This window comes from Eurytemora carolleeae, unplaced genomic scaffold, assembly GCF_000591075.1.
Source record: "Eurytemora carolleeae unplaced genomic scaffold, Eaff_2.0 scaffold619, whole genome shotgun sequence".
In the NCBI taxonomy this organism is placed as follows: Eukaryota; Metazoa; Arthropoda; class Copepoda; order Calanoida; family Temoridae; genus Eurytemora; species Eurytemora carolleeae.
The window spans coordinates 74,085-97,594 of NW_019396512.1; the positions used below are offsets into that span (position 1 = coordinate 74,085).

Here is a 23,510-nt window from a genome sequence, read left to right on the forward strand (position 1 = left end):
GCCCCTTTGGTATGGATGTGTCGACTGAAAGGGGAAAACCCATAGATAAAATAGAACCGTACTAAATTATAAATCCATAGATAAAATAGAACCGTACTAAAAATATAAATCCATAGATAAAATAGAATCTAAAGTTTCAAAATATTCAGAGGTTTCAACATATTCAAAGTTACAACATATCTAAAGTTACAACATATCCAAGGCTACAACATATCCAAAGTTACAACACACCCAAAGTTACAACATATTCAAAGTTACAACATATTCAAAGTTACAACATATCTAAAGTTACAACATATCCAAGGCTACAACATATCCAAAGTTACAACACACCCAAAGTTACAACATATTCAAAGTTACAACATATTCAAAGTTACAACATATCCAAGGCTACAACATATCCAAAGTTACAACATATCCAAAGTTACAACATATTTTAGGAGTTGGAGTAAAATCCCAGGTTTTGGAGTAAAATCCCAGGGTTTGGAGTAAAATCCCAGGGTTTGAAGTAAAATCCCGGGGATTGAAGTAAAATCCCAGGGTTTTAAGTAAATCCCATTGTTTAGAAAAAAAATCCTAAGGTTGAATTAAAATCCGTTGATATCAAAATCCCAGAGTTTGGAGCAAAATCCTAGGGGTTGGAGCAAAATCCCAGGGTTTGGAGTAAAATGCAAGGGGTTGAAGTAAAATCCCGGTGTTTGATGTAAAATCCCGGTGTTTGGAGAAACATCCCAGGGTTGTAGTAAAATCCGTTGGTATCAAAATCCCGAAGTTTGGACTTTTGGAGTAAAATCCTAGGGTTATAGTAAAATCTGGTCACAGTATACTGGAGGTCCTGATTTAAACCCGTGTGTACAATCTATCATTTACTTTCTGGTCACAGTATACTGGAGGTCCTGATTTAAACCTGTGTTTACATACTAGACGCCCCATCCCTACTTTGCTTTTTTTTCTCCGGTTGTGAGAAACCAACTTCTAGCTAGACCCAACAGAGGTTTTATTATTTTTTATTCTTTCTTTCTATTTTTGGATCTTTTCTTTTTTCTTTCTTTCTTTTTTTAAAATCTATTTTGTTTTATTTTTTTGTTCTTTTATTTATTTTTTAATCTTTTTTCTTCTTTTTTCCTCTTTAAATGTAGATTATATGTGTTTTTTTTTGTATAAAAATTCTATTACCATATTTTTCACGGATTTTGATCAATAAGAGATGAAAATCTGACGAAAAATATTTCGACACAGACAGTACACAGACACAGACAGTCATGCACTTCGTTGTAGTTTGTTTGACGTGTAGTGCTATTTTGCGATAGTGTAAATAGTTTTCAAGAAAACTAACATTATGTTTGCATTTTAGGATTTGAAAAGTTATTATACAATTTATAAAATTTATAAGGTTTGAAAACATGTAGGATTGAATTGTAAATAATTACTTACTTCAGTTCAGTGTGAACTTCAGGCGGTGTTAATTACATTTTAGAAATACATTTACGAATTGAAAAAAGATTAATTAAAAAATACAGTCAAACTAAATGGTGAGATAATATATGTAGATCTGGGATGGAGTAAATAAGTCCACGGCAAACTAAAGTAATTATTAAATCTGTAATACAAAAACTAAATGTCTGGAATCGTTTTCTTTTGACGTTGATTTTTAGCCTCAGGTTAACTATTCAGTTGAAGATAATGATAAAAATTGCTCATTGAAATGTTTTTTTTAGTCAAATGTGATTAAGGATTATTTTAGCTTGACATTTTCTTGGAAAACGTAAAATCTGCAATATAATATACCATGATATAATTGTAAAGTAAAGTTATGTATGAAACTAAATATCAAGGAAGGCGCACCATGTACACTACCGGCGCGCTCGGAGCTCAGTACATTCCTAGATCTCCGCGCATAAACACTACGCGCGCGTGTTCCTAATATCTTTGCAGAGCGCTCTACCTGTTAGGATTGAATACAATGTGAAAATTAGTGGAAAAAGTGAGAATTTAAAAAGAAACGAAAGAAAGATATATATTTAGCATATATTAGTCAAGTTAGGAAGGTGAATTAGAGTGTATAGACTGGGAGATCTGTACGGCCAGAGGGAGAATATTAATCGAACCTTAAACCCTGGGATAGATAGAAGATACAGACAGGTCAGTTTACAGGAGAAAATACCAATCATCTTCTCATCTTAGCAATATATACCTTACATAGACACACTGTATAGTTATGTATACACTGCACTAGATATTTCGTACTTCTATTTATCAAACCTGTCTGTAAAGTTATTCACACTAAAATAAAATCACTTTAATATTGAGTCTTTGCGTCAAACTCAGAATTTCTAATCCCTGTATCTTTGCAACTCAATAATGTGAATCTTAGATATTTTAAACTTTGATTAATTCATTTAACATAATTATAGTATTAAATATCTAAGATATACGACATTGGTTTGCAAAGATATAGGAATTAGAAAAACAAGAGTTTGTGACAAACACTCAATTTCTTTTAAACAAATGAATACAAAAGAACTGAAAAATTTAATTTTATAATCCTTGATGTTGCAGACCGTTGATGTGTTAACCTAGAAAGGAGACAATGATTTAAGAGAAATTTAGAAGATTCCCAATTAGATAGAATTTATTGAACAGTTACAAGATGGAAGATATAGATTATAAATCTTATTAATCTTTATTTTAAATGACTCCCCATTTATAGAGTTATTCACAATGGTTTAAAGTTTTGCTTCTTTATACATTGGCTTGCGCAAATGCTTATTTCTGCGCCTTAAGAAACAAAAGAAAAAATTGTCAAAATTAAAATCTTTAAAAAAAATGATATATTCAACGTTAATGATCAGTTTAAGGTGGAACGGGTACCATTGCGAATCGAAGGGAAGGGCCTGTAATGTATGGTAGTTTAACTGAGAATGTAGTAAGTATTGTAAAGAAATTTTTAAGTATTATTTAAGTCATATAAAACGTTTAAATGATGTATAATTACCGAGTTTAAGCGCAAAGTCGGCATTCAAAATCATTCATTTGGGTGGTTACGTTTAGAGAATCGAATTTTTTAAATTATTAAATAACGACGACAAAAATGTGACAAAAATTCTACAGTAAACTAATTAGTTGTTTAGGAAAAGGTTGAGAAAATAAAAGTCAACTCTTATCATCGAAAATAAGTAATCTTATTCAGTTATTAGTTTCTGTAATCTCTCATTGTTCACAAACATTTTCTGTAGATTTTTTGGAATTTGGAGTGAAAAGACGACATTTGAAGATTTCGTAGATATCTGCAAACAAATGCGCAAAGAATAAGAAATTTAATATAATGATAAAAACGAAAAATTGACTATTGATTCATTGACAAATTTCTGTTGAAAAATATGTTCCTAAACATCTAATTAAATTACTGTCGAATTTTTTATACATCATTTTGTCATCGGTATTAATAATTTTCAAAAATCGATTCTCAAAACATAACCACCCAAATGGATGATTTTAAAAGTCGACTTTGCACTAAAACACAGTAATTATACACCATTCAAATTTTTTTGTGTCTCAAATGAATCCTAAATAATTTATCCGCATACTACATTCTTAGTTCAACTACCATACATTGCCGGTCACTCCCTTATTATCCAAGATAATAAGCTTGTTTGATTTTTTAATATTCTTATTTTTCATTAAGATATATTTTCGTCATTGTGATTTTTGAGATTAATTTCTTATCATAATCAAACGAAGATTTACAAATTACTTTCTTATGCAAACTTGATTTGATTGAAATCAGTGGCGCAACATGGGGAGGTGGATTTCTCCTCTAGCTCTTTAATAGGGGGACCTTATCACAACCCAAAAGAAATGGAATTGAGTCTTTTGCCTCAAACTCTGATTTTCTATTCCCCATATAATATATATATAATAATAATAATAATATCTATCTATCTATCTATCTATCTATCTATATATCTATCTATCTATATATCTATCTATCTATCTATCTATCTAATTGTAAAATCTGTTATATACCTAGCTGTATTTAATCGGGTAAGTGTGACAGCTTCTATAATTTATATACTTTAAGCATCTTAGCTGAAGAATAAATGGATAGAAATATAGATACATAGAGATATAATACATACATGTACGTAAATAGAATGTCTAGAATACCTAAATTATCTAGAGTGTCCAGAATGTCTAGAATGTCTAGAATGCCTTGTATGTCTAGAATATCTAAACATTTAGATTATCTAGAATGTCTAGTATGTCTAGGATGTCTAGTATGTCTAGGATGTCTAGTATGTCTAGGATGTCTAGTATGTCTAGGATGTCTAGTATGTCTAGGATGTCTAGTATGTCTAGGATGTATAAAAAAGTCTAGGATGTCTATTGTCTAGTATGTCTAATATGTCTAGGTTGTCTAGAATACCTGAATTATCTAGAATGTCTAGACTGTCTAGAATGTCTAAAATGTTTAGAATGTCTAGAATGTCTAGAATGTCTAGAATGCCCAGAATGTCTAGAATGTATGAGGATATCAAGAAACTGTTAAACCTAAAAATGAGTATATGCTGTATATGGTTGAAATGTAATCTTCCCAATATAGAATTTAATTAAATCAGAATTGATTTAATGTATTTTATATCCTCCATATCTTATTCTAAACTTCTCACACTAGTCACAAAACATTAACATTCTCCTCCCGTATTTTCAGGCTTCATTTACTTGTGAAAACTTGAGGGTCCTGCCCCCCCCCCCTCCCCACAAAAAAAACTAAAAAGAATCAATGTCCCATTTTGCAGGATTCTATATCTTGTTTCGATCCTACAATTAGAAGGAGTTTAACTAGTCACAGATAGTTGAACTGCATTTCTAGTGTGGCAGAGAGATCAATTGAGAAATAACTGGCAAGAAAATAAGTAATCTTATTCAGTTATTAGTTTCTGTAATCTCTCATTGTTCACAAACATTTTCTGTAGATTTTTTGGAATTTGTAGTGAAAAGACGACATTTGAAGATTTCGTAGATATCTGCAAACAAATGCGCAAAGAATAAGAAATTTAATATAATGATAAAAACGAAAAATTGACTATTGATTCNCCCCCCCCCCCCCCCATTTAATGACATGCTTTTGGTTGATGACAAAAAGGAAATTACTCACTCATGTCGTAAAGTTCTTGATATACACTTATATATACATCATAATGTACAAACATATGTTTCTTCACGTTACTAGGCAAGGTCTCATATTCCTCTATACTTAAAGTGAACAGTACTTCAAATTTTAATCCCAAATTGTCTTTAACTCTTCTTTCTAATTTTGATCATTTAACTCTCCTCCTGTCTAGTCCTTTATATCTTTTTCGTCTCATTCTCTTCTCTGTAAAATCCCACCAATATAGTTCTTCTACGACCCTACAAAACCACGTTATTCTAATCCTTATACCTTATATCCTTCAATCCCTGTAATTGCATCCTCCCGTATTGTTTGGCCCTTCCAATCCCTCTGATCCCTTAATGCTTTAAATCCACAATTGATCCTACCAATCCCCCTGCTACTCCGATCCTTTAAATCCCCTATATCCTTCCATCATTCCCTGATCCTCATTTTAATCTGATCCTCCCAGTTCTCCGGATTCTTAATCAAAAGATCTATAACTAATACAATCCTCCCTCGCCTCCCTCTTTATGTAGATTTATTTTTAACCCAATCATTCTCAAGGATTTCGTATCATATAATGACAAGGATGCTTTAAAGTTGATATAGGTGATTTGTCAATTATTGTTTGATCATTTTTCTTTCAAAAACATATTTTGAAATAAAAATTAAAATCTTTTCATTTTTAAGTTATAACATTTAACTGATCGGTAAGTACGACAACCTGTAATAAATCATTATATGTAGTGAATAAGCTCTTTCTAACAGTATTCAAAATACTAAGATTCATATTTTATTTATCTATATAATAAAGCTCTTCGCTTATATTTTTAAAATACTAGAGCTGAAGGGCCCGGCGTTGCCCGTGAAAAAAAAGAATTTTTTTTCAAGCCTTTGTCACGACCAGACTTCCAATGAGTGTTAACAAGAAAATGTCAGCCCATTCGGTCCAGCCGTTTGGGAACATATAAACGATATATATATATATATATAAAGATATATATGTCAGCTATACATGGCCAAACGGCTAAACCGAATGGGCTGACATTTTTTAAGGAAGCTAATGGGTACCCAAGGGGTAACAAAGGCAAAAAATTCAGCTACAATAGTTTTTATGTGAAAATCAAGAAAATTTGTTCAAATAGAAAAAATGCTGAAGGTTGTTTAAAGTAATAACAGTACATGAGAATGTAATAATAGAATAAAAGAACTGGGCTGAATTGAATTCCAGAATGATTAGAACATTTTTACTCTTTAAAGGGATTGGTGGCAAATTTTGATATTTTGATGGTAGTTACAATAAAATTAGGTACTATTAATCTAATGTTAAACTTATTGTTCTTTAAGCTTGGACTGTCGCGCATTGTAACTTCAAGCGAACTTCCATTTCAAAGGAGTTGAGTTTTTGCCACAAACTCTGATTTTCTAATCTCTATATCTTAGTAACTCAATGTTGTAGACCTTAGATATTTCAAACTATTAATAATTATAGATAAATTAATCTAAGTTTGAAATATCAAAGGTTTGCACCATCAGGTTGCAAAGATATTGGGATCAGAAGATTTGAGTTTGTGGCAAAAACTCAATTCCTTTGAATCTTTACACGTGTACTATATATCAATCTATCTTCATTTTCTAGCCTCAAACCTCTAGCCTCAAACCTCTAGCCTCAAACCTCTAGCCTCAAACCTCTAGTCTCAAACCTCAAACCTCTAGTCTCAAACCTCTAGCATCAAACCTCTAGCATCAAACCTCTAGCCTCGAACCTCTAGCCTCAAACCTATAGCCTCGAACCTATAGCGTCAAACCTAAAGCCTCGAGTCTCTAGTCTCAAACCTCAAGCCTCTAGCCTCAAACCTCTAGCCTCAAACCTCTAGTCTTAAACCTCTAGCTTTGAACCTATAGCGTCACACCTAAAGCCTCAAACCTCTAGCCTCAAACCTCTAGCCTCAAACCTCTAGCCTCAAACATCTAGCCTCAATCCTCTAGCCTCAAACCTCTAGCCTCAAACCTCTAGTCTTAAACCTCTAGCCTCAAACCTCTAGCCTCAAACCTCTAGCCTCGAACCTCTAGCCTCGAACCTCTAGCCTCAAACCTCTAGCCTCAAACCTCTAGTCTTAAACCTCTAGCCTCAAACCTCTAGCCTCAAACCTCTAGCCTCAAACCTCTAGCCTTAATCCTCTAGCCTCAAACCTCTAGCTTCAAACCTCTAGTCTTAAACCTCTAGCCTCAAACCTCTAACCTCAAACCTCTAACCTCAAGCCTCTAACCTCAAACCTCTAGTTTTGAACCTATAGCGTCACACCTATAGCCTCAAGCCTCTAGCCTCAAACCTCTAGTTTTGAACCTATAGCGTCACACCTAAAGCCTCAAGCCTCTAGCCTCAAACCTCTAGCTTTGAACCTATAGCGTCACACCTAAAGCCTCAAGCCTCTAGCCTCAAACCTCTAGCTTTGAACCTATAGCGTCACACCTAAAGCCTCAAGCCTCTAGCCTCAAACCTCTAGCTTTGAACCTATAGCGTCACACCTAAAGCCTCAAGCCTCTAGCCTCAAACCTCTAGCTTTGAACCTATAGCGTCACACCTAAAGCCTCAAGCCTCTAGCCTCAAACCTCTAGCTTTGAACCTATAGCGTCACACCTAAAGCCTCAAGCCTCTAGCCTCAAACCTCTAGCTTTGAACCTATAGCGTCACACCTAAAGCCTCAAGCCTCTAGCCTCAAACCTCTAGCTTTGAACCTATAGCGTCACACCTAAAGCCTCAAGCCTCTAGCCTCAAACATTGGGCCTCCAACGTGTTACATTTTAACAAATATTGCTTCTAAAAAAATCAAAATCAAAATTAATTATTTTTTAAAATGGTGATATCTCATGTATTCTTGAACAGATAAAGCTTTTTAATGGTACTCTTGAGAATCGGTGATTCCAAGCTTTAAATACAGAGTCCCTTGTAATGACCTCTACAGTTAATTTAGGAAGTATTCTAACTTTCAGTCGGTGTTAAAAAAACCTTATCAAACCTGTCATCAGGCAATACAAGTTCCTATAAAACTCTAGGCAAAGTTCGTTTTTAAAAAATCACGAAAAAATAATATGAGATAATTTTATTGATGGATTTTGTTTTATCATGACTATCTTCTATATTGGATTTATATCGTATAATTATATCTATATTTTATCTACGTATTCATTTATAGTTGTTTCATCTATCTTTCCAAACATCTATAGTATCTGACAATAAACTATATATATCTCACTATCTTACTCATTAACTATTTAACTTTATATTTATCTATCTATCTAGATAACTATCTATATTGTATCTACATATTCATTTATATAGAGTTGTTTCATCTATCTTTCCAAACATCTATAGTATCTGACAATAAACTATATATATATCTCACTATCTTACTCATTAACTATTTAACTTTATATTTATCTATCTATCTAGATAACTATCTATCTATATATCTATCTAGATAACTATCTATATGTCTATTTAGATAACTATCTATATATCTATCTAGATAACTATCTATATTTCTATCTAAATAACTATCTATATGTATATCTAGATAACTATCTAAATGTCTATCTAGATAAGTATCTATATATCTATCTAGATACCTATCTATATATCTATCTAGATAACTATCTATATATCTATCTAGATAACTATCTTTATGTCTATCTAGAGAACTATCTATATATCTATCTAGATAACTATTTAACTATCTATCTATCTATGTAGATATAAGAATGGGCGTGTCTGTAACTGAGAGAAGGCGGAAGTATTCTCCGACCTACCTGCACAACCTAACCCTACCGGACCCGCCTCACACACTGGCAGAGTATGCTATAGATCACTTCAGGTACTTTTTTAATACATTTTCAACAGAAAAAAGATTTTGAAAGATATGTTAAAAAGTTAGAAATCCTTGTATGCAACTGACTTTTCTCAATCTTGGATGTAAAATTAAAGCTAAAGGAGTATGTTGCTCCTTTTTTTGGTCTAGATTTGGAATATTTTGAAACGTCTAAACTTAATTTAAAAGAGAAACCTCCATTGAAAATAACAAAGTTTGGAAATAGGAAAACAAGGTTATCTCTGACAATGTTGGTCAGACAAAGGTTTAAAGGGTGTCCTATTAAACAGAGTCTCTTGAAATTACGCCAGTAGTCCCTTTAATCTGAGCCGTTATGAAGAATAGGTTGTATTTTACAACGCAATGTCATGAAAGAGATGTACCAATCTCATTTTCTTAGATATTTTTACAGAATTTCTGTTCAGAATCCAAGTAAATTTTATTGATTTATTGTTTTATTGAGAGATTTCTAAGATGACACAACTTTTAGGAAATGCAACAATAAATTCGTATTATATTAATATATCTCTTGAGTAATAATGCATAATTCTTGAAAATCAAAACTTTCAAATTACTAATTGTAAAAATTCTTATAATAAAGAAATTAAGGTTCAGTTTAAAATTAGCTGTCTATTATATTTTAATGAACTGGCTTTGAAAACTGAGCTATGATCATGTATTGTAACTTCAATAATATACCTTTAAGGACCTTGTCTATTTAATCTATCTGAACGTTAATAAAGCTGATTATTTAGCTGATTGAAGCATTTAAACTAACTTGTTCCGATAAAACTTATTTCATTGCGCAGTGGGCGGGGCATTGGAAATATGTTTTTAAATGACATAAATAGCTCCCTTGAAATATTGACTGATGATGAATAATGGTTGGTTGAGGTTGAATATAAGAACACTAGCCAACAAACCACAAGAATTAAACCAAGTTTCAAATTTCGAAAATAAATCAATCTTCGTCACTAAATATGCACAAGCTTGGATACATTCCAAACCTAATTTCGTAGAAATATTATAGGCAGCAGAGTTTTTTTCTAGATTTTTGACGAGAACCGTTTAAAGATAGTTTAGTAAAATAAGATGATAATAATAAAAGATAAGAAAGTAGGTAATATATTGCTTATTATTTTTAACTCGAAGTTAAAATGTTCGAAAATCACATTTTTTACCAATTATTAAGATTTAAAATTTTTCAGAGAGAAAAAAATGAATAGAATTTATCTCTGAAAGGAGGTTTACGGCTTTTTCTAAAAATAAAAGAAAATAGTTTGCATTCTTTTCTTTTACATTTATTTCTAACTAAGAATTTTATTTTGCATCCATTGAAAACATATTTATAACATATTTACTTTTTTTCTGTAGAGAAGGTTTAATCTAAATATTGAAAATAATTTAAAAATCTAGATTTCGCTTAAGATATACTCTTATCCTAATAGCGGTGCTTACATCAGGGTTAAAAGTATAATTCGTGAGATTTAAATAATCACAGAATCTGATTTTATAACATTTATACTTTTGTAACCTTTTGTCGCTGACTTCTAATATTTTGAACTGTATTCTACTAGATGATAAGGCATACATTATCAGGTTGCAAAGGTTTAGGTGAAGCGATTAGAAAATAAATTTATGAAGAGAATCAGAGTTACTTCTCTTAATAATAACTTTACAGAAAAATTCGCAACATTTTATAACGAACGCTTAAAGATTAAAATTTGCAAAAAAAATATCGGAGTTGCAAAAATAAATCGCAAGTTGTGTTTTATGTATTTTTTCAAGCTTTTCAGTAAATGAATAAATTAAAATTGTCCAAAAATAATGTTATTTATTTTAGATCCAACCGTTCTTCCCCGAAGTCGTCAACCCATGATATGACCTCGAAGATGAGAGGTCAAGTAAGTCCTGACCTCTGGAGGTATTCACCTTTCCCTATACAGGAACCTCTACTCAAGAGATTACACAATAAGGTAATTAGTTTATAGATCTCTTCATAGATCTTGGTCTTTAACATCTTCTTTTAAACTTTTTTCTGTACAATGAACATTGGCTGTAAAAATGAGGATGTTTTTTAATCTTTTTCTTCTGATTCCTGCCTTTTATGTTAAAGCTTTTATAGTTTTATTGTTGTCTTATTTTTTTTTTCTGATTTATAAAACCTTCTATGGTATACTCTCCCCCCCCCCTCATGAACTCTTTTCTATGAAACTTCTTTTTTATATAAAATTTTACATTTTATTTGCAGTTATTTTCATTTTTCATAAGGGTTCTTTTACTTTCTTACTATTTTTTTCATTACAAATTTTTTTTCTATTCGTATAGACCATCATGTATCTTTCATCTTTATGATAAGGGTCCTTATTCTTATTGTTTTCATAGATTTTTTGTTTCTGAATTGTCTAACCTTCTATTCTCTGTATATGCTCCCCCTCTCTCTCACCTCTCTCTTGCCTCTCTCCCCTCGCTCTTGCCTCCCCCCTCCCCCTATCTCTTGACCTTTTCCCCTAACTCCCACTGCTGAATTAACCTTTTGTTCTTTTATAAATTAATTTATACAGTTAAACCCTAAATAAGCCATACATCGAAGAATTCATCAAATGTCGTATCCTCCACTTTCTGAAAATGAAATGTTGCAGATATTTGGTTTTTTAAAGGATTACATGAAGCTCTTTCAAACTGTTCCCGCATATTCTTGGCTATTTATTTATTTTCGCAAATACTAAAATTTAAGTAAAATTGTCAAGACTACATTTGATAAATTCTTTTGATGTATGGCTCATTTAGGGTTTAACTATATAATAGTGCGTAGATCAAATATATTTTCTTTTCTAAGAAGTTAATTAAGAAATAATTACCTTTCACAAGAAAAATAATAAAAAATATCCTTTGTTTGCTATAATTTATAGAATTTTTAACAATAATAAACTTCGAAAACAGTCATCTGAAGTGCAGCAGCAGCATGTTGCCAATTACTCTCTTTAAATTACATCTGGAATAAAGTGCGATGTAGGTCTAAAATGTACATTGTACAATGTACAGGGTTAAGAAATGTATAAGTGAGTTAGTAATGAAATACCAAAGGCCAAGGGTTGTAACCCGGTCTAGAATATTGATGCATAATTTCCAAAGCTGTCTGGATCNCCAAACCTTCAGGTAGATTGATATTTAAATATGCAGTCTCATCGCATCTGATCCATCTATGCATAATGTTATCAGGCATATCAGAATACTTAAGTATCAAGTACCATTTTAGTATACAATCGATAACAAGATATTTTTTAAGTACGTAAACATGTTTGGGAGAATTGTAAACATGTTTGGAAGAAATTTAATCATGTTTGGGAAGAATTCAAAAATGGTTGAGAGGATTTAACCATGTTTGGTAAGAAATAAAAACATGTTTGTGAGGAATTTAAACAAGTTTGGGAGAAGTGTAAGCATGTTTGGTAGGAATGTAAACATGTTTGGGAGCATTGTAATCATGTTTGGGAAGAATTCAAAAATGGTTGAGAGGATTTAACCATGTTTGGTAAGAAATAAAAACATGTTTGGGAGGAAGTTAAGCAAGATTGGGAGGAATGTAAGCCTATTTGGTGTGAATGTAAACATGTTTGGAAGAAATGTAAATATGGTTGCAAAAAATGAAAAAAAGAAACCAATGTGAATCGTTTAAGGCACTTTTTAAAAGTGAACATCTGTTTAAAATTTGTTTAAGTGTTTACTTTTAAGGAGGAACTGACTGTACAAGCTTGTGTAATCTACCATCATATTCTCATGTACATGGGAGATATACCAGGCCGCCGTACAAGACTTGGAATGGAACTCACAGACGTCATATTTGATGGTCCTCTTAAACACGTAAGTGCTAAGTATATTTTACTTTGTACTGTAAAAATAGACAGTAAATCATACTGCCAATTAAAAAAACAGCTGACTAGTGTTTACATTTACATATTTAGGAAATACTACGGGATGTAGTGTACTGTCAAATAATGAAACAGCTGACTATTGCTTATATATTTAGGAAATACCACGGGATGAAGTGTACTGTCAAATAATGAAACAGCTGACTATTGTTTACATATTTAGGAAATACTACGGGATGAAGTGTACTGTCAAATAATGAAACAGCTGACTGAGAATAGAAACCGGTTATCTGAGGAGAGAGGCTGGGAACTAATGTGGTTGGCTACGGGATTATTTGCTTGCTCTCAGAACCTAATGAAGGATTTAAACCAGTTTCAAAGAACAAGACGACATCCAATAGCACTGGATTCTATTCTAAGATTACAGAAGACGATTAGACATGGACAAAGGAAATATCCTCCTCATCAAGTTGAAGTGGAAGCAATTCAGCATAAAACAACTCAAATATTTCACAAAGTATACTTTCCAGATGATACGGATGAGGTAATTTAAATGTTTAAGTAAATCTCTGATTTTCAGGAAGCTATTGAAAAAGTTTTTTTTTATGAAGATTACACAGGTTATCTTATCTCCCCATCCGGTTTAACCATTAAGAACTATTACAAAATAATATGATTTGGATATAATATCTTTTAATCATAAATTCCTTGACATTCCAAAAAAGATATTACTATATTTTTTCATTACAGGCATACGAGGTTCATTCTTCAATGAGAACTGTAGATCTATGCAATAGAATAGCCCACAGGTAACCCAGACAACATTCAACATATAAGAACAGACAATAGACAACAGACAACAGACAACAAACAACAGACAACAGACAGCAGACAACAGACAACAGACAACCGACAACAGACAACAGACAACAGACAAAAACAATCAACGAAAACAGACAACAACAATCAACGAAAACAGACAACACACAGTAGTCAATAGAAAGCAGACATCCGACTATACAGATTATACATACGTTCTACAAACAACAAATCAGAAAATACTTACAGACCACACGCAGAGTACAGCAAATCATTTTAAGCAAAAGAGATCAAAATTAATTATGATATAAGAATTGTAGAAGATATTTATTTTAGGTTGAAGATAAGATCAGCTGAAGGGTTCAGTTTGTTTGTCAAGATCGGAGAGAAAGTTATCTCTGTTCCCGAGGGAGATTTCTTCTTTGATTTTGTTCGACATCTGATAGATTGGATCAGGAAATCGAAATCTCCTAGAGAAGGTAATTAAATGCACTGATTGTCATTCTAATCTTGAAAAAAGTTATTACGCTTGAGTACACTGCCTCTGTATAGATACTTGCGCCTCTGGTGGTAAAAAGCATTACAAAATGTAAATAATTTGACGTGTACTATAACTACATATGTACTCAAATGCTTTAAAACTCGTTTAAACTTGATGAGATGATTTTTACTCTTCATTTTTTCTACCTAAAGATCTCCAACTAGTTGAAATATTAAAGAAAATTAAGATCCCAGCGTGCCATAGCTATACCATACCTTGATAGATAACATCCTAGATATTCAACATTTTCAATACTTTCGAATTCGGGTATATATATATATATACTATGCACTAACCTGGGATATATATCTACACTTTGCACCAACCTGGAATATATATCTGCACTATGCACCAACCTGGGATATATATCTACACTATGCACCAACCTGGGATATATATCTGCACTATGCACCAACCTGGGATATATCTTCACTATGCACCAACCTGGAATATATATCTGCACTATGCACGAACATGGGATATATTTCTGCACTATGCACCAACCTGGGATATATATCTGCACTATGCACCAACCTGGTATATATATCTGCACTATGCACCAACATGGATATATATCTACACTATGCACCAACCTGGGATATATATCTACACTATGCACCAACCTGGGATATATATCTACACTATGCACCAACCTGGGATATATATCTGCACTGTGCACCAACCTGGGATATATAACAGCACTATGCACCAACCTGGGATATATATCTGCATTATGCACCAACCTGGGATATTTATCTGCACTATGCACCAACCTGGGATATATATCTACACTACGCACCAACCTGGGATATATATCTGCACTGTGCACCAACCTGGATATATTTATCTGTACTATGCACCAACCTGGGATATATATCTGCACTATGCACCAACCTGGATATATTTATCTGTACTATGCACCAACCTGGGATATATATCTGCACTATGCACCAACCTGGATATATTTATCTGTACTATGCACCAACCTGGGATATATATCTGCTATGCACCAACCTGGGATATATATCTGTACTATGCACCAACCTGGGATATATATCTGCACTATGCACCAACCTGGATATATATATCTGCACTATGCACCAACCTGGTTACACACCTCTAACCTTGAGTTTAAAGTTCAGGGTTTAACCGTGTATTTAACTCTTGTGCTAATTCCTCGGCGAGCCCTTCATCTTTCTGCACTCTAACCTTGCTTTGTAATATACGAAGCATTGTTAATATTAAAGAGTTTGCAAGGAGTTAACTCATTTGGCAAATTCATCAAAGTTTTTATGTTAGAAATAAACTTTTTAAGGGACAAATGAATTTTTATTTCAAACTATGCAAAATTTTTAGTTTTATTTTTAAAATTTTTGATGTGCTACATTAGAGCACTTTTTTTATTTCATTCTCTCGTTACACATTTTTATTTATCAGATTGAAAGCAGTCTAGTCTAGTAGAGTGAATTAAACTAACAGATCGTGATATGTTAAGAGTTTAAGGTCTTCATTAAAGTCCTTTGTGGGCAACCTTGAATGTAATCATTGTAATAGCCAGGCATTTAGAGATTACATGGAGGAAAAAACAAGACAATTTATGTGACATATGTGCAGTACTTGCATTTTACTCCTTACTAATTAATCCTATGTTGGTAGATTTAAAAAAATAATTTCTTCGATTAAAAAGTGCCATATTTAATTCACAGATTTTATACATTCTTAATATGAATCTAAAAATAGCTGCGTAAAACTTGTTTTAGTTCCTGTCCAGTTTTCATGATAAATTTATTTCAGTTCCTGCCCTGTTTTCATGCTAAATTAGTTTCACTTCCTGTCCAGTTTTCATGCTAAATTTGTTTCAGTTCCTGTCCAGTTTTCATGCTAAATTTGTTTCAGTTCCTGCCCAGTTTTCATGCCAAGTTTTGTTTCAGTTCCTGCCCTGTTTTCATGCCAAGTTTTGTTTCAGTTCCTGCCCAGTTTTCATACCAAGTTTTCTTCATGAGAAAACTATGGACAAGTATTATCCCTGGGAAAGACCGACAAGCAGACATCATCTTTCATTATCATCAGGTATACGCAATAGCTAATTGATGTAATAGATAGCTTAATACTTTGATAGCTCAATTGCTCAATAATGTAATAGCTCAAATAAGATTTAGTAGGTTGTTTTATATCCTATTTATTCATTGATTCACAGATTCAAAAGCTTAATCATTTACTGTATATAAATCATTTGATAGCTCAATGATTTACTAATTCAATGTTTTGCTTTTTAATTGGCTCAGGCTCACAAGCTCAATGATTAATGCTATTAGCAAGCTCAATTTTTCAGTAGCTGATTAGCCTACTGGCTAATCAGCTAACGAGCAATGAGCGTACTATCTGACTGTAGCTAGTTTTTAATTGGATAAACCTGTTGATAACTCATTAAACCTAATTAACTCTAAAGTACTTGATCATTGTGCATTTCACCTTCTTACAAATCAGCTTGATTAATGACACTTCATAAATTAAGATAATTTTGTCTGTAATATAATTATACAACATTTCGTTTACTTAATCTTTATTTTTCGGAGATATTTTCATACACACTTAATCTAATGTTTGATCTAACATAAGCTCAATGAAGGTTTGTTGATGCTCAAAATTACAAAAAATTGTCTCCACAAATTTTTGATTTAATTAAAATTTAAAAATTCCATGGAAAAATATCAATGAATCCGCGAGCTTTGTTATTATTTTATATTGCACTAAAGAGAAGGTACTTACAAATAGAGCACAATTAAAAGTTAGAATAGAAGATTGACGCGAAGCCCCTAAGAAGCCGATTAATTTTCATGATTTCAATTAACTTTCATGTTGTTTCTACCTAATTTAAAAGTTAAGAAACATAAATAAATACTTGTGCACATATTTGATCAGTAAATTCATTATGTTTGCTCACTAATTGATGTTTAGTTTATCATCAATTTTCAATAAATCAATTCATATTGCCAACCTATAGCTTCATTGATGAATAATAAGAAGGATGAATTAATGAATTAATGAATAAACGATCATATTAACAGGATGATCATCGAATATTAAACCGATCATTTATTCTTTACAAATGCACAATATAAGTGACAGAATTAAAAGGGTATTTGAACGAAAGGGTGGCAGAATGAACGAAAGGGTGATAGGCTGAATGAAAGGGTGGCAGAATAAACGAAAGGGTGATAGAATGAACGAAAGGGTGATAGGATGAATGAAAGGGTGGCAGAATGAACGTAAGGGTGGCAGAATGAACGAAAGGGTGGCAGAATGAACGAAAGGGTGGCAGAATGAACGAAAGGGTGGCAGAATGAATGAAAGGGTGGCAGAATGAATGAAAGGGTGGCAGAATGAACGAAAGGGTGGCAGAATGAATGAAAGGGTGATAGGATGAATGAAAGGATATTTTGGAGGATTAAAGGATAATAGGTTGAAAGAGTAAACGATTGTAAGGATTTAAAAATTTGAGGACAAAGATTAAAGAATTAAAGAATGGGATGACGAAAGGACGAAAGAACGAAATGTCAAAAGGAAAAAAGGACAAAAATACGAAAGGACGAAAAGACGAAAGGAGGAAAGGACGAAAGGAGGAAATGACGAAAGGACGAAAGGGCGAAAGGACGAAAGGAGGAAAGGACGAAAGGAGAAAGGGACGAAAGGACAAAAGGAAGAAAGGATAAAAGAATGATGAGGTAAGCCAATGAAAGGATGTCAAGATGAACTGATGATAGTGTATCAGGTTTAAAAAGTAAAGAACTAGAAAATTAAATCATTGAATAAAGAAGTATAGAGAAAAGTTTAAAGTATAAAAGTGAACGGAAGAAAAGTTTACAAGACTGATTATTTAGGAGTACCCAAAGTTGCTCCGAGGCTACCACCAGTGTAGTAAAGAGGAGGCTGCTGTCCTGGCCTCCCTCATGTACAGGATCAACTACTCCGAGACCAAGCAGGACATCTCCGCTGTTCTCAAGGATATCCTTCCAGTAGATCTGCAGAAGCAGGTTCCAACCCAGGACTGGAAAAGGGAGATTGCTAAAGCGTACAACCAAGATTCAGGAATGTCCTCTGAAGACGCAAAAATTGCGTTTCTCAAGGTAATTTGATTTTTATGTGAAAATTTGATAAAGAAATATCATAATCTTAATTTATCTAGATTTTTTTTGATAAACTTATTATTTTGAACAAAATGAAATTTATCTAGCTTGAAGGCTCTGAAGTAATCTATGATAGTTAGGGTTAACGTTGGCCATAGACTAATTATAAAGCAATTATTGCAAAGAATCTTTTTTAGCATTGTTAAAAACTATTTAAAAGTTTTTGGTGAATAGATATGGGAATGTTAAGACTTAATTAAGAATTGAGTCTTTACTAAAAATCCTAATTTTCTAATACCAATATCTCTACAATGTAAACCTTTGATATTTCTAACTTAGATTATTTGATATAACAGAATTCATAGTTTGAAATATCTAAGGTCTACAAGTTACAACATTGGGTTGTTAAGATGTAGGAATTTTAAAGTCAGAGTTTATGCCAAAGACTCAGTTGAGAAACACAAATATGTATGTAATAAGTTGACTTTGACCATTCATCCCTTTTTAAAAATTTTAAATAATGTATTATCTTAATTCTTCATGTTGTAGGTTATCTATCGTTGGCCAACCTTTGGTTCAGCTTTCTTTGAAGTAAAACAAACCACAGATCCAAACTATCCTGATCTTCTACTCATAGCAATCAATAAACAAGGAGTCAGTCTTATTCATCCACAATCAAAGGTAAAAAAGAATATTGAAAAAATAAAAATATCCTAAAATTAGTGATTTTTAAGCCTTGTATTTAATGCGTAAGACGTTACTTTTGTTGTGACTATTTAGTCAGCACTTTTTGAATGAGTTTTTAACACCATCCTAACCCAACACATATAATTATTTTTTCGGTCATTTCCCAAATCAAAACTTACCAACTAAGTGCAATACATTCACTGAAAACTAACCAGATGAAGAAGGTAACATGTACTACTGGTACTACTTTGTGACCTCTTGATCTTAGCTCCTCGAGATTTTAATTTTTTCAGAAGTATGTAAAAAGTAAATTTATCCTGTTTACAGATTAGAAATTTAAAACATTATTGTTCTTCTTTTCAATAAGAGGAGTTAGGATTGAAAACATAAAATATTTCAAAGAAATTGTGTTTTTGCCACAAACGCAAATTTTCTAATCCTCATATCTTCGCAACCACCTTAGATATTTCAAGCTAGAAATTCCCTTAGATCAATTAATCTAAGTTTGAAATATAAAAGGTTTACAACATCAGGTTGTATAGATATAGGAATAAGAAAAGACTCAATTCCTTTACTTGCAATTTACTTTAGCTTGACGCACACTGTACAGTGAACGAATTTTAAACAATGCTGCAGTATTACGAAATATAAGTTCAAAGAAATATTGAAAGAAAGTTTTCTGGTTTTCTCTTAATTTGAAGCACGCGCACATAAAGTTTAGAACCATAGCGTGCAATATGGTTGCGTGTGATGCAACCCTGTGTGTGAAATTACTGAATAATGTATTAAATATCATGAGAAACCTAGACTATATACATTTACTAGATAGATATATTTTATACATAGATGAAACCTAGACCATATACATTTACTTATAGATAGATATATATTATACATAGATGAAACCTGGACCATATACATTTACTAGAGAGATATATATTATACATAGATGAAACCTAGACCATATACATTTACTAGATAGATATATTATACATAGATGAAACCTAGACCATATACATTTACTAGATAGATATATTATACATAGATGAAACCTAGACCATTTACATTTATACATAGATGAAACCTAGACCATTTACATTTACTAGAGAGATATATACTATACATAGATGAAACCTAGACCATATACATTTACTAGATAGATATATATTATACATAGATGAAACCTGGACCTCATACGGACTATATATATATACAAAAAGTAAAAATAGGTGAAATTAACACTGCATACATATAGAGTAGATATATATAGATTAACGAGTATCCTGAAGATTGCATAGCTTAAAACATGATGTTGATACAATTAAAAATTCAAATTATTTGTTGAAGCCATCTTTTCTTATAGATAAATCCTAAAGACTACATACAAAAAGTAGAAATAGATAAAACTTACACGTTACACCACATACATAATATTTACAGTAATATATAAATAGATATATATACAACTTTCACGTTACATTACATACATAATATTTACAGTAATGTATAAATAGATATATATACACTACATACAATTAAGTAGTAGAAATCGATGAAACTTACACGTTACATTACACGCATAATAATTTATAGTAATATGTCAATAGATATATATGTACACCAATACACTATATACATTAGTAGAAATAAATGAAACTTAGATATACATACATTTTGTAGACATATATAGATGAAACCTTCACTTCTAAAAATAGTTTAGATATACATCTATATATTATTGAATACTGAATAGTTTAGATATACATCTATATATTATTGAATACTGAATAGTTTAGATATACATCTATATATTATTGAATACTGAATAGTTTAGATATACATCTATATATTATTGAATACTGAATAGTTTAGATATACATCTATATATTATTTATAAACTGAATTGAATATGAATGCTAAACATTAATTAAATTTAGATATAAAACCTAGATTCTAATAGCAGATAAATGCTAGATGATATTGTGAAATTTAAAATGTTCAATAAACATTATGAGATGGGGCCGGGAGTGGCTTAATGGGACCTTCCATGCAAAAATGACACTGACCGATTTACAATGGTACCCTTGAAACCTTAATCTGGTCAAAAAAGTGGAAGATACCGTCGTTTTTCTAATACGAAAAGTATTTTTTTCTGATAATTTCTCCATTGCTTCTTATAAACAAGAAATGCGCAAGTCCCTTTCGCATAGAAACCGCAAATGAAAATAAATAAGCACGTGAATATCGAATTCATACTTGATCATACAAAGCTTTTAAGGGTACCGTTGTAAATCGGGTATTGTCATTTTCGCAAGGAGGACCACTTGAAATTACGCTTGTGCAGTCCTTTTCAGCTATAGGGTGTATCCTTTGATGGATATAACAATTTGTAATTCTGTACTGAAAGTGAGTACTGACTCGCTAAAATATCATTACAAAAATAAATTCACCTTTTAATCTTAAATTCAAGAAAATAGCATTTTTTTCCAGAATTTCAGTATTTTCAACTTTTAAAGTTTACACATTAAAATACAATTTTATTATGCATATTTTTCAATGCTAACATAATTATTTTACATATAAAAATATAACTTGGATGTACATTGTACAAATTGTTTCCTATGAGCTGACATATTAATGAGAGAACTAATAAAATAAAGTTGGGATTGGGGTTGTGTGTGTGTGGGGGGGAGGGAGGGGGAGGGAGGGAATGTAATATTTAATCTGCAATTTTCTGCTGAAATTGTTTTCACTGGAATCTTTTTACACGGTCAAAATTTGGCATTTAAATACTGTCTTTAAAGTTTAAAGGTTTAAAGGTCTTAAGGTTTTGAGTTCAGACATATTTTGCATATTCATGTGCTCATGGGTGCAGTGCCCAGTGCAAAGACTAGATTTTCTAGATATTCTGTAAATATGCAAATTTTCATTATTGAATATTCATGTTTTTTTTTTGCAAAATACAAGTCAAGTTTTATATTTTCCAAAGCAGCCAGACCTCAGGGTTATAGTTCACACCAACTACTCTCCTCTGATTGATAACAGAAGCTGGGGCGTAACATTTTTGTTTTTAAATCTAAAGACCAAATAAAAGCTAGGACTTTCTGAATCTATCAATGGCAAGTTGAACCCTTTCTCTTAAACTTGAACCAGTGAAAAACTGCCGGCCAAAATTTGTTCTTTTTACGATTTTTTAAAAATTATTAATATATTTTTTTTTTGTCTTTTTGGGTTTGATAAACAATTGGCGCCTTGAAAAGTTATATTAAATAGATAAGATTATAACTGGAAAAAGGGACGCAGAGCAACCTAAAATCCTAGTTCAATAATTCAATATTTTCTCACAAATATAGAATAGTCTGCAAGTACCACTCTGATAATTTGTAAAATGCGGTGAGCTTAAAATTTGATTTTGTATTTTCTTTCAGGAAATCCTAGTGACCCATCCGTTCTCCCGTATTGCGAGCTGGTCAAGTGGACCTGGATACTTCAACATGAACCTAGGGGAGCCGGGTCGAGGTTCGAGGCTGCTCTGTGAGACGAACCTCGGTCAGAAGATGGATGATCTACTAACCTCGTATATATCTCTCATGCTAACTAATGCTAACAAGAAGCAATTAGGCGGGAAACAAAAGTAAAACCGGTTTTGGAAATACAAAAATCCGTGAAGAAAAGCGCAATTAGTGTTCATGTTAATGTTTATGAAAGTAAATTGTTAAAAATTAGTGAAACGGTGCCAAAACTTGAAGTTTACGAATGTTAGCCAAACATTTCAATATGTCTCTTTAAAAACCCCTTATTGTCATCTGTTTCAAAAATTGTACTTATTTTGTCGAAAACCTAAAAGATGTTTAAAAACAAATATGTATTTTGTTTAGTGAAATTTTCACGGTCGTTCTGACTTGCTTTATTCTTATATTACACACCAAACCTTTACTATTCTCTATTTACATTAAACAAACAAAATAATCAGTATTCTCTGCATATATTAAATTTTACCGTATGTACATAGTACATACATGTACATGTACAAGTACAAGTGATGGTTGCACGAATTGTAAAACATTAATTTGGTATAAAATGTTTAATTTAAAGTTGAAAGTTTTCAAGTACGACCATATTACACTATAGTCCTATATTCTGTATTAAAAAGTATTCCTGTTATAAAATATACAATGTTAATAGAAATATATATTTTTAAACTTAACCTGATACCATTTAAAAATAATATTGTCTATTTATTAGAACAAATGAAAGTTACTTAATAAATTATTCGTTGAAACATTTTTTAACGATATCGTTCTATGCTGAGACTTTAACTATCTTTAAAAATTGGCTTTTCAGAATTAAAAAGAAACTTTATCACTGAAATTAAGGAAATTAAATTCAACCATTTCTATTATATTTGTTGAAACCTGCAGTCTTATGAAGCTAGAGCAT

General features: G+C 31.9%; 1 protein-coding gene across 1 annotated transcript; it reads left to right on the forward strand.

Moving 5' to 3' along the window:
- Nucleotides 1-1,867: 1,867 nt before the first annotated feature.
- Nucleotides 1,868-23,277, forward strand: LOC111704669 (myosin-VIIa). The gene is made up of 11 exons (XM_023476981.1): nucleotides 1,868-2,142; nucleotides 8,910-9,030; nucleotides 10,868-11,000; nucleotides 12,760-12,888; nucleotides 13,120-13,440; nucleotides 13,647-13,705; nucleotides 14,052-14,194; nucleotides 16,223-16,326; nucleotides 18,138-18,383; nucleotides 18,933-19,064; nucleotides 22,499-23,277. Exons 2-11 carry the CDS (start codon nucleotides 8,918-8,920, stop codon nucleotides 22,706-22,708), a joined length of 1,590 nt encoding a protein of 529 aa, XP_023332749.1. The 5' UTR covers nucleotides 1,868-2,142; nucleotides 8,910-8,917; the 3' UTR covers nucleotides 22,709-23,277.
- Nucleotides 23,278-23,510: the final 233 nt, after the last annotated feature.